At 42.9% G+C, this 17,249-nt stretch overlaps 1 protein-coding gene across 4 annotated transcripts; it reads right to left on the bottom strand.

The window, feature by feature from the left end:
- Positions 1-493: 493 nt before the first annotated feature.
- Positions 494-14,627, bottom strand: LOC121548595 (cytospin-A). Of its 4 annotated transcripts, XM_041860083.2 has the most exons (13): positions 13,974-14,626; positions 13,113-13,262; positions 11,293-11,790; positions 9,179-9,252; positions 5,659-5,909; positions 5,149-5,601; positions 4,544-4,637; positions 4,327-4,402; positions 2,490-2,535; positions 2,296-2,392; positions 2,064-2,180; positions 1,921-1,980; positions 494-1,629 (listed from the first exon to the last, which is right to left on the bottom strand). In XM_041860083.2, exons 2-13 carry the CDS (start codon positions 13,150-13,152, stop codon positions 1,540-1,542), a joined length of 1,896 nt encoding a protein of 631 aa, XP_041716017.1. In that variant the 5' UTR covers positions 13,153-13,262; positions 13,974-14,626; the 3' UTR covers positions 494-1,539. The 4 variants fall into 4 exon arrangements, with proteins under 4 accessions (XP_041716017.1, XP_041716016.1, XP_041716015.1 ...); XM_041860082.2 differs by having other exon boundaries at positions 5,149-5,909; positions 14,059-14,625; XM_041860081.2 differs by having other exon boundaries at positions 5,149-5,909; positions 13,974-14,625.
- Positions 14,628-17,249: the final 2,622 nt, after the last annotated feature.

The raw sequence follows: 17,249 nt of genomic DNA on the forward strand, positions 1-17,249 counted from the left end.
AACGCACTGTTGGTTAAGGGCTATAAGTAAGCATTTCACTGTAATGTCTGCACTTGTTGTATTCGGCGCATGTGACCAATAAAATTTGATTTGATTTGATTTGAACAAGTTCAAACAGGTGCCATTAATACAGGTAACGAGTGGAGGACAGAGGAGCCTCTTAAAGAAGAAGTTACAGGTCTGTGAGAGCCAGACATCTTGCTTGTTTGTAGGTGACCAAATACTTATTTTCCACCATAATTTGCAAATAAATTCATTAAAAATCCTACAATGTGATTTTCTGGATTTTTTTTCTCAATTTGTCTGTCATAGTTGACGTGTACCTATGATGAAAATTACAGGCCTCTCATCTTTTTAAGTGGGAGAACTTGCACAATTGGTGGCTGACTAAATACTTTTTTTCCCCACTGTGTGTGTGTGTGTGTATTATATATATATATATATATATATATATATATATATATATATATATATATATATATATATATATATATATATATATATATATATATATATATATATATATATACACCCACACACACACTTATTTCTCACATTCTCCCTCAAATCACAAAGACAAGCAAACATTGTAGGATCCAGTACTTATATGGCCACATTGCTGCTCCTATTATCAGACAAAACCTCAAGACAGACCATTCCCATATTCCATAACAGGAGACAAGTCCCTCTGTTGGATAGTCCACCCTATGGCCCTTCTGTTTGCATACTACATTTCAAACATTTACTTAAAAATATTTTCTAACAAAACATACATTAAAAATATACTGTAACTAGTTAGACAGCACTGTATACACATTTCGTCAAAGGCAGTCGCTCTTGGTTGATCGCAGTTGTGATGCACACAGTGCCATTGAATGAACTCATTCAAGTTGTCCGGCCCCTCTTTCTGCTTTGAGTTGGTGTATACAGACATTAAAATACTACTTCTGGCTACATGAATATCACAACGGGATAGGGTTTTCTAAGGGTATAAAATCTAATACATGGGGAGAGCGTGTCCAAAACATTAATCTTCCAGTTAAAAACGTACGTGACAGACTTCATATTGTTGATAACAATTAAAAGGCATCCAAATAAGTGCACAACAGAGTGAACAGCAGTAGCACCCTAAGTGATAAACTTGGAAGTCATTGTTCATTTCTCCTGGTGTAAATAGTAACATCCTTCCCATATCCACAATTTCCTCATTTATGGTGGTCATTTCCAATGGCTCCTCATTCAGTGCAATCACTGTGCATTTAACAAAAACAAAAAACAGCTCTCAGCCTAAAAACCTCATGGTCAGCACTCTCTGAAATCTAGATAGACCCAGTTCACAGTGCACCTACAACCAATGGCCAGCAGCAGGAGCCTCTTTCCACAAAGAGTGAGGCTGAAGGAGAATTCCGTTCCAACCGTAGTCCTAAACCCCCTAGCGGTGCATCACTCAGAGTCCAGTTCATGATGTGACAAAAAGAACCAGACTGGTGGTGGCAGACCAGTTAGACGTAGAGTTTGGTATGGAACCCAGAAGGGAAATTACATCTCAAAGTGACGAAACATGCTTTCAACGTACCCCAGGACCCTCTGCCAGTCGGGCCCACCTGATCTCAGCATCTCCTCCACGGTCTGTCAATCAAACACAAACACTCTGTTGAAGAATAAGAAGTCCATACTCGCCGTCATGGACAAACTCTATTCTCATTCAAAGGTGACCACTGAGTACTACGCAAGGCTCCAATCAGAACTACAAACATCAGTGACACCTTACATTTGACTCACTAGTCAAGCTCCCTACCGTATGTTCACAACAGCTGTGTTCCATGTTCATGGTGACGTGTTAGTACAAGTTTATTCCCTAAGTAATATGCAGGTGAAAGTCCTGGTAGTTAGCCCAGTTAGTTTAAATGTGGGTCTCACCAGAGTGGCTGTGATTCCAACACTCTCCCCCGTCTGGAAGGCTAGGTCCAGGTTCTCACTCTGCACAAAACAAGTTTAGGACTTAACTGTAGGGTCAATATAGCAGTATGTGCTGCATGTGAATGGGTATGCATTCCTCTTACCTTGTCTCCTGTGCTGAGACTACTGTACGGGATGTGTGTGGGGAGATAGGTGTGGTACACAGCACAGAAAGCCAGACCGTCCTCCCAACTGCTGCTGAAGTTGGTGATCTCAATATTCTGTAAAAACATTTTTTAATCAAAAGGTTTGTATGGACAGAATACAGACCAATGTTTGAAAAATATGAATGGTAAGCTTGCGTGGGTTATTCTAGAAAACGTTGCCACTTCTGACCTTATAGCCCTGGGTGCGGCTTTGACACCAACGCAGGAGTGAGTTCCGCCTGGAGCCTCCATGACTTCGTAGCAGCATGCTGAAACCATCCTGAGGTCTGGAAGGTGGATAACAGACCAACGTTATAGCTACGTAGATAGAAGGCTTTATTTGGGCATATTTCTCAAGCATCTCCAGAGTGCCGGTCCACTCGCCTGAATGAGGACAATGGGTCTGCGTTCTGGTCCTCCTCCTGTTTTTCTGTCAGACATTAGCAATTAGTCAAGAGCCCAGTAACTTTCATGCGGAAGACATTTCAGCTGAATGCATTCAGTTGTACAACTGACTATATAAAAATAAAGCAGTTGTGGAATAACTCATATACAGTGCCTTCAGAAAGTATTCATACCCCTTGACTTATTCCACATTTTGTTGTGTTACAGCCTGAATTCAAAATGGATTAAGTAGATTTCTCTCTCACCCATCTACACATACACTACCCCATAATGACAAAGTGAAAACATGTTAAGATTCTTTGCAAATGTATTGAAAAATAAATATCTAATTTACATTTTAGTGATTTAATCAGACACTCTTATCCAGAGTGACTTACAGGAGCAATTAGGGTTAAGTGCCTTGCTCAAGGGCACATAAACAGATTATTCACTAGTCGCCTCGGGTACCTTTCGGTTACTGGCCCAACACTCTTAACCGCTACGCTATCTGCCACCCATAAGTATTTACATATGTATTCACACCCTTGAGTCAATACTTTGTAGAAGCACCTTTGGTGGCGATTACAGCTTTGAGTCGTCTTGGGTATGTCTGTATCAGCTTTGCACATCTGGATTTGGGGACTTTCTCCCATTCTTCCTTGCAGATTTTCTTTAGCTCTGGTAAATTAGATGGGGAGCAGCAGTGAACAGCAATCTTCAATGGGATTCAAGTCTGGGCTTTGGCTGGGCCACTCAAGGACTTTCACATTCTTATTCAGAAGCCATTCCAGCGTTGCTTTGGCTGTATGCTTGGGGTCATTGTCCTGTTGGAACATACATCTTTGCCCCAGTCTAAGGTCATTTGCACTCTGAAGCAGGTTCTCATCAAGGATTTGCCTGAAGTTGGCTCCATTCATTGTTCCCTCTATCCTTACCAGTCTCCCAATCTTCATAGCAGGGATGGTGTTAGACGGGTGATGAGCTGTGCCTGATTTTCTCCAGACATAGCGCTTTGCATTCAGGCTTCAATTTTTGTGTCATTAGTTTTTGCAAACTCCAGGTGTGCTGTCATGTGCCTTTTTCTCAGGATTGGCTTCCGTCAGGCCACTCTCCCATAAAGCCCAGATTGTTGAAGTGCTGTAGTGACTGTTGTCCTTCTGACAGGTTCTCCCATCTCAGACAAGGAACTCTGTAGTTCTGTCAGTAGTCATTGGGTTCTTGGTCACCTCCCTGACCAAGGTCCTTCTTGCCCGGTTGCTCAGTTTGGTCGGACGGCCAGCTCTAGGCAGAGTCTGGGTAGTTCCATCTTTTTTCAATTTCCCAATGATGTAGACCACCGTGCTCTTGGAAACTTTCAACACTCTAGAAATTGTTTTATACCCTTCCCCAGATATATGCCTCACCACAGTTCTATCTCGGAGATCTACGGACAGTTCCTTGGACTTCATGGTATAGTTTCTGCTCTGACATGCACTGTCAACCCTGGGACCTTATATAGACAGGTGTGGTTCTTTCTAAATCATGTCCAAACAATTGAATTGGCCACAGGTGGACTCCAATCAAGTTGTAGTGACATCTCAAGGATGATCAAAGGAAATTTGATGCACTGGAGCTCAATTTGGAGTGTCATAGCAAAGGGGTGTGAATACTTCTGTAAACTAGATATTTCTGTATTTAATTTTCAATACATTTGCAAACATTTCTAAAAACATGTTTTCACTTTGTCATTATGGGGTATTGTGTAGATGGGTGAGAGAGAAAAAATACATGTGGAATAAGTCAATGGGTATGAATACATTCTGAAGGCACTGTAGTTAATGAATTAACAGACACACACTTGTATAGAAGCTGGACCAGCTGTCCTGTCGTTGCAGTATGCGGTCCATCCTTCTCCCTTTGGCTGGCTCTTCTTTCTGGTAAGACATCGAGAGAAGAGACAGACAGGACATCTCACATACATCCATGACTGATCCCAAAATGGACCCTTGAATTTCAAGTCCAGGCTTTCTGATACCATTACAAAAACACATTTGTTGGTTGAATATTAGTGTTACCTTGCATAGAGGCAGTGTTGTACTAGTAGTGGTCTGGGAGCTACCATTCTGTGCAGGGAGAGTGTCAGTGGGCAGGGGAAGTCGAGAGAGGCTCCTGGAACAGATAAGATAGGATTTAGTTGCCACAGAAAATGGTAGGATACGTGTGTCTATAGCATGGCCTTGCGCAACAAGGTCAAGGGTTGCTCCTATAGAGACACAGGCTAGCTTACATGCTCCAGATAACAACAAACAGATGCTCCACCTCCAAAGTGCTAGTGCATTACATTTACATTTTTACATTTTAGTCATTTAGCAGACGCTCTTATCCAGAGCGACTTACAGTTAGCACATACATTATTTTATCGAACCCACAACCCTGGCGTTGCAAACGCCATGCTCTACCAACTGAGCTACATCCCCTGCCGGCCATTCCCTCCCCTACCCTGGACGACGCTGGGCCAATTGTGCGCCGCCCCATGGGTCTCCCGGTCGTGGCCGGCTACGACAGAGCCTGGATTCGAACCAGGATCTCTAGTGGCACAGCTAGCACTGCGATGCAGTGCCTTAGATCACTGCGCCACTCGGGAGACTAGTGTATCATACGGGCATGATGAGGCACTCACCTGGAACGCTCTGACATCATCACAATCCTCTGTGGATCTCTCAAGTTGCACCCCTTCTCCCCGGCCGCCAAATTCCGTAGGTACGCCTCCGCCACCCCCTTCACTTTGAGCAGGTTCTCCCCTCCTCTAACAAGCTCCTCAGGAGACTGCCCTCCCATGTTGACATCCTCTCCCTCACTCTTCACCCTTTTCTCTCCTTCCACTTCTCTTTCTGAATCCTTTATTTTCTTCCCATCCAGCGCCTCCATCGTGCTTATGTCTTCACTAGTGTCTTCTCCAAACGTCCTCTCCTCCGTGTCTCTTCCCTCCATCTCTCGGTGTGAGTCCTTCTCTCTTTCCCTCAGTGAGTCCCTCTCTCTCTCCCCGAGTGTGTGTCTCAGTGTGTCCAGCTCAGCCCTGGTCTGTTGGTGCTCCAGGGTGAGAGCAGACAGTCTCAGTGTGTCCAGCTCAGCCCTGGTCTGTTGGTGCTCCAGGGTGAGAGCAGACAGTCTCAGTGTGTCCAGCTCAGCCCTGGTCTGTTGGTGCTCCAGGGTGAGAGCAGACAGTCTGTGACAGGCCTCTCTGTGTTCAGTTCTCAAGCTCTCCATCTCCCTGTCCGTGTCCTGCTGTCTGCACTGGACCTGGTCCAGCTGGCCCTCCACGTTCCCGTGGCTCTCTCTGAGCATGCCCATAGTCTCCTCCGCTTCCACGCGCAGCCGGTCGGCCACAGACACTGCCACCTGTAGATCGCACTGGAACTGGTGCCACTCAGCTCGCTCAGTCTGCCAGAGAGTGTGTGTGTGTGTGTGTATGTAAATATATACAGTGAGGGAAAAAAGTATTTGATCCCCTGCTGATTTTGTACGTTTGCCCACTGACAAAGAAATGATCAGTCTATAATTTTAATGGTAGGTTTATTTGAACAGTGAGAGACAGAATAACAACAACAAAAATCCAGAAAAACGCATGTAAAAAATGTTATAAATTGATTTGCATTTTAATGAGGGAAATAAGTATTTGACCCCCTCTCAATCAGAAAGATTTCTGGCTCCCAGGTGTCTTTTATACAGGTAACAAGCTGAGATTAGGAGCACACTCTTAAAGGGAGTGCTCCTAATCTCAGCTTGTTACCTGTATAAAAGACACCTGTCCACAGAAGCAATCAATCAATCAGATTCCAAACTCTCCACCATGGCCAAGACCGAGACCAAAGAGCTCTACAAGGATGTCAGGGACAAGATTGTAGACCTACACAAGGCTGGAATGGGCTACAAGACCATCGCCAAGCAGCTTGGTGAGAAGGTGACAACAGTTGGTGTGATTATTCGCAAATGGACGAAACACAAAGGAACTGTCAATCTCCCTCAGCCTGTGGCTCCATGCAAGATCTCACCTCGTGGAGTTGCAATGATCATGAGAATGGTGAGGAATCAGCCCAGAACTACACGGGAGGATCTTGTCAATGATCTCAAGGCAGCTGGGACCAGTCACCAAGAAAACAATTGGTAACACACTACGCCGTGAAGGACTGAAATCCTGCAGCGCCCGCAAGGTCCCCCTGCTCAAGAAAGCACATATACAGGGCCGTCTGAAGTTTGCCAAAGAACATCTGAATGATTCAGAGGAGAACTGGGTGGAAGTGTTGTGGTCAGATGAGACCAAAATCAAGCTCTTTGGCATCAACTCAACTCGCTGTGTTTGGAGGAGGAGGAATGCTGCCTATGACCCCAAGAACACCATCCCCACCGTCAAACATGGAGGTGGAAACATTATGCTTTGGGGGTGTTTTTCTGCTAAGGGGACAGGACAACTTCACCGCATCAAAGGGACGATGGATGGGGCCATATACCGTCAAATCTTGGGTGAGAACCTCCTTCCCTCAGCCAGAACATTGAAAATGGGTCATGGATGGGTATTCCAGCATGACAATGACCCAAAACACACGGCCAAGGCAACAAAGGAGTGGCTCAAGAAGAAGCACATTAAGGTCCTGGAGTGGCCTAGCCAGTCTCCAAACCTTAATCCCATAGAAAATCTGTGGAGGGAGCTGAAGGTTCGAATTGCCAAACGTCAGCCTCGAAACCTTAATGACTTGGAGAAGATCTGCAAAGAGGAGTGGAACAATATCCCTCCTGAGATGTGTGCAAACCTGGTGGCCAACTACAAGAAACGTCTGACCTCTGTGATTGCCAACAAGGGTTTTGCCACCAAGTACTAAGTCATGTTTTGCAGAGGGGTCAAATACTTATTTCCCTCATTAAAATGCAAATCAATTTATAACATTTTTGTCATGCGTTTTTCTAAATATTTTTGTTGTTATTCTGTCTCTCACTGTACAAATAAACCTACCATTAAAATTATAGACTGATCATGTCTTTGTCAGTGGGCTAACGTACAAAATCAGCAGGGGATCAAATACTTTTTTCCCCTCACTGTATATGTACATTTGCCCACTGACAAATAAATGATCAGTCTATAATTTTAATGGTAGGTTCATTTGAAAAGCGAGAGTTCATATAAGAAATCCAGAAAAACGCATGTCAAAAATGTTATAAATTGATTTGCATTTTAAATTAGGGAAATAAGTTAAAGGGAGTGCTCCTAATCTCAGTTTGTTACCTGTATAAAAGACACCTGGGAGCCAGAAATCTTTCTGATTGAAAGGGGGTCAAATACTTATTTCCCTCATTCAAATGCAAATCGATTTATAACATTTTTGACATGCGTTTTTCTGGATTTTTTTGTTGTTATTCTGTCTCTCACTGTTCAAATAAACCTACCATTAAAATTATAGACTGATCATTTCTTTGTCAGTGGGCAAACGTACAAAATCAGCAGGGGATCAAATACTTTTTTCCCTCACTGTGTGTGTGTGTGTGTGTGTGTGTGTGTGTGTGTGTGTGTGTGTGTGTGTGTGTGTGTGTGTGTGTATATATATATATATATATATATATATATATATATATATATATATATATATATATATATATATATATATATATACAATATATATATATATATATATATATATATATACATACACACATATATACACACATATATATACATACACACATATATATATTATATTATATTAATTAGATAGTTAAAGATCCTGTACACTCAAACCAGAACCATATCAGAATATAAGAGTGTGTTAACTCATTGCATCAGAAAAATATAAATCATAAAGAAGAGACAGGGGAAAAGGTGAGAAGTAGAAGTATAATTTTACATCCAGGCCAGCAGACAGACATGCATGCATACGGTCACCGTCTCAGAAAATCAATAGTTCTGTTGACACGGTCTACAGAAAACGTGTATGATAAGCAGGGACTTTGCTTTGGTCAATAGGTTACCAAGTTCAGAACCTGTTTTAGCTAAGCTAGCCAACCCAGTTCAGGTGAACACTTCAACAAGATATGCCAGGAATATCTTCAATGTTCCTTGTGTACAGTTAATGACTAATCTAGAGCTAGAGGGAGAATCTCCCATATGGCAGGGCCATCACACTGCTCACTGGCTCAAGTCGACTAGTTGTTGCACCATGTTTGCAGATGGTGGAGGCCAACAGCGACACATATTCTCTAACAGAACAGGAAAGTCAAACCACATCACATTTTTTCAACACTGATAAGCGTGCTTAGGTTAGCACAAATATTTCAATGTAGGTAGTAAGTGCAATGTTCAGGCTAGTTGCAAGGTTTGTGGAAGGAAGGGTTTCTCAATATTTGTGCTAACCTAAGCAAGCTTATCAGTGGTTGAAACATGTGATGAGGCTTTGACTTTTTTTCTACGATGTTCGGTTAGACAATATGTATCGCTGTTGCCCTCCACAATCTGCAAACATGGTGCAACAACTAGTCTACATGAGCCAGTGATAAGCAGTGTGAAGTCTAAAATAGCTCACATGGTACAGTACAGGGTAGAGAAGGGAAAAAGCAATCCACATCAAAGTAATAGGGATGGATGTGTGTCTGTGTGTCCTCCTCTATGCCCATCTCTGCAGTGACAGAGAGGGAGGTAAGAGAAGGAGGAGCGTTTGACTCACCCTCAGTGTGTCCTTCAGGTTGCGAACCTCCTCGACCAGCTCCTTTCTCTCCACCAGCAACCGACTTAGCAGCTCTGACACACAAGCACACATACAGTGCCTTCAGAACGTATTCACACCCCTTGACTTTTTCCACATTTTGTTGTGTTACAGCATGAATTAAAAAATGGATTAAATCGAGATTTATTGTCACTGGCCTACACACAATACCCCATAATGTCAAGGTGGAATTATGTTTTTTGAAATGTAACAAATTAATAAAAAATTATAAGCTGAAATGTATTGAGTCAATAAGTATTCAACCCCTTTGTTATGGCAAGCATAAATACGTTCAGGAGTAAAAATGTGCTTCACAAGTCACAAGTTGCATGGACTCACTCTGTGTGCAATAATAGTGTTTAACATGATTTTTGAATGACTACATCTCTGTACCCCACACATACAATTATCTGTAAGGTCCCTCAGTCAAGCAGGGAATTTCAAACACAGATTAAACCACAAAGACCAGGGAGGTTTTCCAATGCCTCTAAAAGAAGGGCACCTATTGGTAAATGGGTAACAATAAAAAAAGCAGACATTGAATATCTCTTTGAGCATGGTGAAGTTATTAACTACACTGTGGATGGTGTATCAATACACCCAGTCACTACAAAGACACAGGCGTCCTTCCTAACTCAGTTGCCGGAGAGGAAGGAAACCGCTCAGGGATTTCAGGGAGGCCAATGGTGACTTTAAAACAGTTAAGAGTTTAATGGCTGAGATAGGAGAAAACTGAGGATGGATCAACAACATTGTACACTGAACAAAAATATAAACGGAACATGTAAAGTGTTGGTCCCATATTTTATGAGCTGAAATAAAAGATCCCAGCTGATTAAACAGCATGATCATTACACAGGTGCACCTTGTGCTGGGGACAATAACAGGTAACTCTAAAATGTACAGTTGTGTCACACAACACAATGCCACAGATGTCTCAAGTTTTGAAAGAGCATGCAATTGGCATACTGACTGCAGGAATATCCACTAGAGCTGTTGCCAGATAACTTAATGTTAATTTCTCTACCAATGTTGTTTTAGAGAATTTGGCAGTACGTCCAACCGGCCTCACAACCGCAGACCACGTGTATGGCGTTGTGTGGGCGAGCGGTTTGCTGATGTCAACGTTGGTGGCGGTGGGGTTATGGTATGGGCAGGCATAAGCTACAGGACAACGAACACAATTGCATTTTATCGATGTCAATTTGAATGCACAGAGATACCGTGATGAGATCCTGAGGTCCATTTTTTCTAAGGTATGTGACCAACAGATGCATATCTGTATTCCCAGTCATGTGAAATCCATAGATTAGGGCCTATGATTGTTTTTCAATTGATTGATGTCCTTATATGAACTGTAACTCAGTAACATCTTTGAAATTGTCACACTTGTCAGGTGGATGGATTATCTTGACAAATGATAAAATGCTCACTAACAGGGATGTTAACAAATTTGTGCACAAAATCTGAGAGAAATAAGCTTTTTGTGCATATGGAACATTTCTGGGATTTTTTTTTTCTGCTCATGAAACATGGGACCACCCCTTTACATTTATATTTTTGTTCTGTATACTTCTGAAAATGGTTGTCTAGCAATGATCAACAACCAATTTGACAGAGCTTGAAGAATTTTGAAAATAATAATGGGCAAATGTTGCACAATCCAGGTGTGGAAAGCTCTTAGAGACTTACCCAGAAAGACTCACATCTGTAATCGCTGCCAAAGGTGCTTATACAAAGTATTGACTCAGGGGGTGAATACTTATGTAAATTAGCTATTTCTGCATTTCATTTTCAAAACATTTGTAAAAATTTCTAAAAACATGTTTTCACTTTTTGTCATTATGGGGTACTGTGTGTAGATGGATGAAGGGGAAAAAAATCAATTTAATCAATTTTCAGTTCGGGCTGTAACAAAATGTGGAATAAGTCAAGGGGTATGAATACTTTCTGAAGGCCCTGTACATACTGTAAGAACATGCACGCACACTCTGTTAAGTAGAGGCAAGACAAACATAAACAAACCATTATGAACCGATTGGGTTGCTATGGCCACGCGGATGCGGAGCCCTTACCGGCTGCTCCTGCTGGTGCATCCAGGCCCGGACTGAGCCCCACTGCAGACCTGTGATGTTCCAGAAGGCTGAACAGAGCCAGGGCCATCTCCTCCCCAGCCCGCTCTGGCGCTGCATGGGGCTCCATCCCACTGTCCCGCTCCTGCCAGCTATGCTCCAAAGAACTACCCTCAAACTGAGGCCCCTGGCCTGGGGACACAGGGCTGCTGTTGTGGCTTTTGTGGCTGCTAGAGCGCTGCACCGTTCGCCTTGAACCTTCCATCTCAATCCCAGTCCCCGGCGGAGACGCACTGCTCTCTACGCTAATCACGGCCCATTCTGGGGGGACGGACAGTGTGTGGCTCCAATTGGAGATGGGGGAGGCTCCACCCTGGCAGACGATGCCCCGGGTGGCCCCGGAGGACAGTGTCCCCTGCTGCAGCAGCTGAGATACAGCTGGAGCCAAGTCAGAATCAGAGGGGGAAGAGGGAGGAGTTTGGAACAGATCTAAATGAGACCCTGGAGAGAGAACAAGGTGGAGAGAGAACAAGGTAGAGAGAGAACAAGGTGGAGAGAGAACAAGGTGGAGAGAGAACAAGGTGGAGAGAGAACAAGGTGGAGAGAGAACAAGGTGGAGAGAGAACAAGGTGGAGAGAGAACAAGGTGGAGAGAGAACAAGGTAGAGAGAGGAGGATTAGAGAAAGATGAGATAGGGGAAAAGAAGAGGAAGGAAGAGATGGGGGGAACATTTACATTTTAGTCATTTAGCAGACACTCTTATCCAGAGCGACTTACAGTTAGTGAGTGCATACATTTTCATACTGGCCCCCCGTGGGAATCGAACCCACAACCCTGGCGTTGCAAACGCCATGCTCTACCAACTGAGCTACACAGGGCTCAGCTGGGAAGAGGAGGATAAGAAAAGCGAGAGAGAAGTGCTGTCCTAAGCTATTTTCTGTCTATAAAAACAATACAGAAGATCACAGTTGGCTGTGGCTATAGGAGGATGCCAGTTGGCTGTGGCTATAGGAGGATGCCAGTTGGCTGTGGCTATAGGAGGATGCCAGTTGGCTGTGGCTATAGGAGGATGCCAGTTGGCTGTGGCTATAGGAGGATGCTAGCAGCCAATTGATTAACATGGGAAACCCATACACTATGTTTATTCTCTAGTGTGCATTCACAGACACACACAGGTCCATAAGGACGTGTGCTTTGCCAGCCTCTAGCGTCTCATGTTCCCCCTCCCTGTCCTTGCATTAGGCAGCAGAATTCTGCAGACTCCTCATTCAGCTAGCAGGGCCTGATGTATTGCGTGTGACTGGCGGTGCACACACAGTATCCAGGGAGATATTCTCACCCCAATCTGAGTCTGTTACCTGCATACTGAGAACAGCTAGAAAGGATAGGAATGGCCAGGCTTTTAAACAGGTGTGCAGGGGGGAGTGAAGACGATGCATGTAGGATGCATGACGTTCAACATCAAAGCCAGCAATAACACAACAGAGAACTGAAAAACCCAGGTAGACAGATCGAAGCGGGATAAAGATAATTAACAAATTGTTTTAGAGTACAAACAGCTTGAAAGGAAATATTGTAGACAGATGCTCTCTCTCATTCACTCACACAAACACACATTGGAATGTTGGAGAAAGCAGTTAAGGGGTAATTAGGTCATTTAATCAGAAACAACGTCCTGTGTCTGTGGGAATCAGGAACAGAATGTTCTAAACAGAGTTACTGTCAGAGACTCTAATATAATGAAATGTGACAATGACTGTTAGGCAAGCATTCATGTGTGACACAAATTATGTAACCGGTGTGTGTATGTTCATGTAGGGAACCTGTAGGGCCATGGCCGTCCTTTCCACCGACGTTACCCATGATGCAGCAGGTGCAGGGAGGAAGCAGTGTGACTGTGTGTCCCAGCGCCCCTCACTCTCCCCTCTGGTGCGCTCTCTTAGGTCCACCAGAGTGGATAGGGCATAATACACCTAGAAGTACAGAGAAAGCTCAGACCATTAATATTTTAACACAAATATAGCTAACACTACTAAATTCCCCTTTAATAGAGTTGGTACCCTCTGACTAGTGGCAAACAAGTATTTTCATTTTAGTCATGGGGAGCAATGACTCATACTTCAAATGTTGCAAGGTAATTGAGCAGGGATGACTGCTGGTATATGTGCATATCCCTGCAGGATGTTCACTGCCATCGTGCCTGACTCCCCACATCCAGTGTAGCATTAGATTAATAACACAAGTAGGTGATGGAGAGAGAGAACCTGACAGTCCCCAGGGTTTAATGTTGAATTAATAAATTGTTTAAATTGATTAGGCCAGCCTGATCAATAGAAAGGCAGCTGCTTAGTTTTCTCCACTGACGTGTGTGTTCTTGCAGAAAAAAAATACCTTCTGAATACTAGTGTCTAATAATTGTAAGGCATGGTAATAAGGCTAAAGCAAAACTGAACATTTATAGACATTACACAGCAGATCCTGAATAAAAGAATCCCTGTGATATACAGTATCACCAGTTACCAATGCCATAGACTCGGTTCTGTACAAGGTAGGCTAGAAAATCAAGAGAGATACAATAGAAATACACGAAATGCACATACTATCTCCTCTGCACACAAAACACATCACCGTGCGAGCTATTAGAATCAGACAAACACTGTATGCTCTTGTAATCAACCACCCACCTTGATATATATATTCCCACGACCACGTAGACTACTGCCCGATAAATATATACAATATATATATACTGCTGCAGTCTCTTTTCACCTTTCCTCCTCGCCGCATTTCTCTCCGTTTTCCACTTTTCTTGTATCTTCAATAATCTGAGACAGGTTTGCGGGGGGCTGTTTCCTGCTGTTGAAACGTGTGTAGTATGAGCGTTACAAGAGCCGCCAACGATAATTGTGGGACCTGCTTGGAAGAAACTCAACTCTACGATGCGGAAAACTGCGAGACGGAAGGAGGGACGGACTGTGCTACGCCGCTCCGTGAAACCGTTGGAGGCAAGGTGACCAGCCTACTGTCCTACTGCGAGAAGTTGTATCCCAGAGCACTGGATATATTCCACTGAAAATGTGTATATAAAATGCTCCAAGTTCAGGTGTTGAGCGAGGAGAACATCATGAATTTTGATTAAATGCAAGTTGAAAATGACATGCACGGATGCCTGGGATACATCCGTAAGCTACAGCTTGGGAAGTTCAGACGCAATTATTATTTGGCAGAGAAGGTAGCCTAAACATATTTAATAGAATAACTATTTTTTCCAGAAGAAAGTTCAGTTTTTCTTCAGGAAATTCTCTAAGTATTTTAGATCAGCGATCAACAAGGGGGCCTATAGGATTCCTGAGGGGCCTCAGAGAACTTTCAGGGGTTCCCTGACTATATATCTCCACTTAGACCAACCAGCCGGCAGATGGCGTCATTATTCCTTTTACGTCGTTTATCACTGCGTTCAACAGGAATGTTTGCAGCCGGCTATACGCTCGTCCCCGGCGAACGCCTCCTACATAAAACATCTGTAACGCTTTGAACACACTGACAGTGTCATTGCGCAAAATAGTATGCAGCATCATCTAGATATGTGTGCAACATTCACCTTCTGCTACCATTTCTGTCAACCCGTTAACGCATACAGTTTGACGCATACTTTCGATAAATCAAATTTATGCACCACACAACGTACTGCAACTGCCTCTGCAACGCAATGCTGCAAGGCAAACGCAGCGTTCCAATTGAAATGAGTGTACTTCTGGTGTACCAAAACGCAATAACACAGTCGGTGTTCAAAGCGTAACGCTTTGTGAAATAAATTAATAACGTAAGTCCAACTGACTTGATTTAGTGAATGGGGTGGTTTTCCCCATCTAGGTTGGGATAGCCTATCTGTTAAAGGAGCATGATGCTACATTTTCACATTGGAAAAGCCTATGTATGATTGTGCGGAATAGCACATGGAGTTTTCATGAACACCAAAAACACCTAGTGCAAGATTAATAAACACAATATTATTATTGAAATAAATAAATTGTGCTCCTCTCACTACAAGCCACCTGGTGGTGGGTGCTGTCTGCCCATGGTGCTGAGGTAAAGAGAGGATGAATGCTGACTAGATCTATAGCTGGATAGTGGTGGGAATTTATGACTATTCCAGACAACTTTAACGCCAAAATAACACTATTGCTTTAGCCATACTATCATAGAGTAAGGATTTCAGAACAAAATGCAACTTTGAATTTGTAACAAAGTTCATGTCGGTTACCCCTATTCAATCCTCTCAGATCTACACTAGTGCCTAGGGCCTCATTTGGGATTCTCACAGGACCTGGGTACAAGGCTACAGAGGGATGCTATTAGCAGTTCTTGAAAAACATCCAGCTCTACGACCAGGAAAGTTATGGCAGTCACCCAAAGTTACATGGCCGCATTTGTCAACACAAGGTTTGACATTTGTAAGTGCCAAACATTTAGTACACTCTTAAGAAAAAACGAAAAGGGTTATATCGCTTGCTTCATAAGTGACTCTCCTAAAAGGTTTTATATAGAATCTCCAAAACCCTTTTCTTGAATCATGAAGCTCCCAGAACTCCATGAAGGGTAATAGGATACAGAATCGTAAGCATTTCACTTTTAGTCTACACCCGTTGTATATGAAGCATGTGACAAATAAAATGTGATTTGGTAATATACTGGGATGGGGAGAGAAGTAGTATATACATGTAAATATTGAGGAATTAATTAAATAAAATAACATGTATTATTTCTAGTTTATTTTCATATGGCATAGACTGTGAAAAACACATTAAAAAGACTCAGTGCAGTCAAAAATGTGATTTTCTGTTGTATTATATACAGTACCAGTCAAAAGTTTGGACACACCTACTCATTCAAGGGTTTTTCTTTATTTTTACTATTTTCTACATTGTAGAATAATATTGAAGACATCAAAACTATGAAATAACACATATGGTGAAAAACAAATGATAGTCCAACTAAGCCCAAACCAGATGTGATGGCGTATCACAGTGTCACCAGCAAAGCACCCCCACACCATAACACCTCCTCCTCCATGCTTTACGGTGGGAAATACACATGCAGAGATCATCCGTTCACCCACACCGCGTCTCACAAAGACATGGCGGTTGGAACCAAAACTCTCCAATTTGGACTCCAGACCAAAGGACACATTTCCAACTGTCTAATGTCCATTTCTCATGTTTCTTGGCCCAAGCAAGTCTCTTCTTCTTATTGGTGTCCTTTAGTGGTTTCTTTGCAGCAATTCGACCATGAAGGCCTGATTCACTCAGTCCCCTCTGAACAGTTGATGTTGAGATGTGTCTGTTACTTAAACTCTGTGAAGCATTTATTTGGGCTGCAATTTCTGAGGCTGATAACTCTAATGATCTTATCCTCTGCAGCAGAGGTAACTCTGCGTCTTCCAATCCTGTGGCGGTCCTCATGAGAGCCAGTTTCATCATAGCGCTTGATGGTTTTTGCGACTGCACTTGAAGAAACTTTCAAAGTTCTTGAAATGTTCCGGATTGACTGACCTTCATGTCTTAAAGGAATGATGGACTGTCGTTTCTCTTTGCTTATTTGAGCTGTCCTTGCCATAATATGGACTTGGTTTTTTTTACCAAGTAGGGCTATCTTCTGTATACCCCCCCTACCTTGTCCCCCCCTACCTGATTGGCTCAAACACATTAAGAAGGAAATAAATTCCACAAATTAACTTTTAAGAAGGCACACCTGTTAATTGAAATGCATTCCAAGTGACTATCACATGAAGCTCGTTGAGAGAATGCCAAGAGTGTGCAAAGCAGTCATCAAGGCAAAGGGTGGCTATTTGGTTACTACATGATTCCATGTGTAATTTCATAGTTTTGATGTCTTCACTATTATTCCTCAATGTAAATATAATAAAAATAAAGAAAAACCCTTGATTGAGTAGGTGTGTC

This window comes from Coregonus clupeaformis, chromosome 33, assembly GCF_020615455.1.
Source record: "Coregonus clupeaformis isolate EN_2021a chromosome 33, ASM2061545v1, whole genome shotgun sequence".
Taxonomy (NCBI): Eukaryota; Metazoa; Chordata; class Actinopteri; order Salmoniformes; family Salmonidae; genus Coregonus; species Coregonus clupeaformis.

What these genes read in the sequence shown, in the direction of transcription:
- LOC121548595 (XM_041860082.2), bottom strand. Translation starts at nt 13,152, where the DNA reads ATGGGTAACGTCGGTGGAAAGGACGGCCATGGCCCTACAG. An exon ending in GGACGGCCATGGCCCTACAG is followed by an intron (nt 11,791 to 13,112) that starts GTTCCCTACATG and finishes TTCTCTCTCCAG; the next exon opens with GGTCTCATTTAGATCTGTTC. An exon ending in TGCACCAGCAGGAGCAGCCG is followed by an intron (nt 9,253 to 11,292) that starts GTAAGGGCTCCG and finishes CTTGTGTGTCAG; the next exon opens with AGCTGCTAAGTCGGTTGCTG.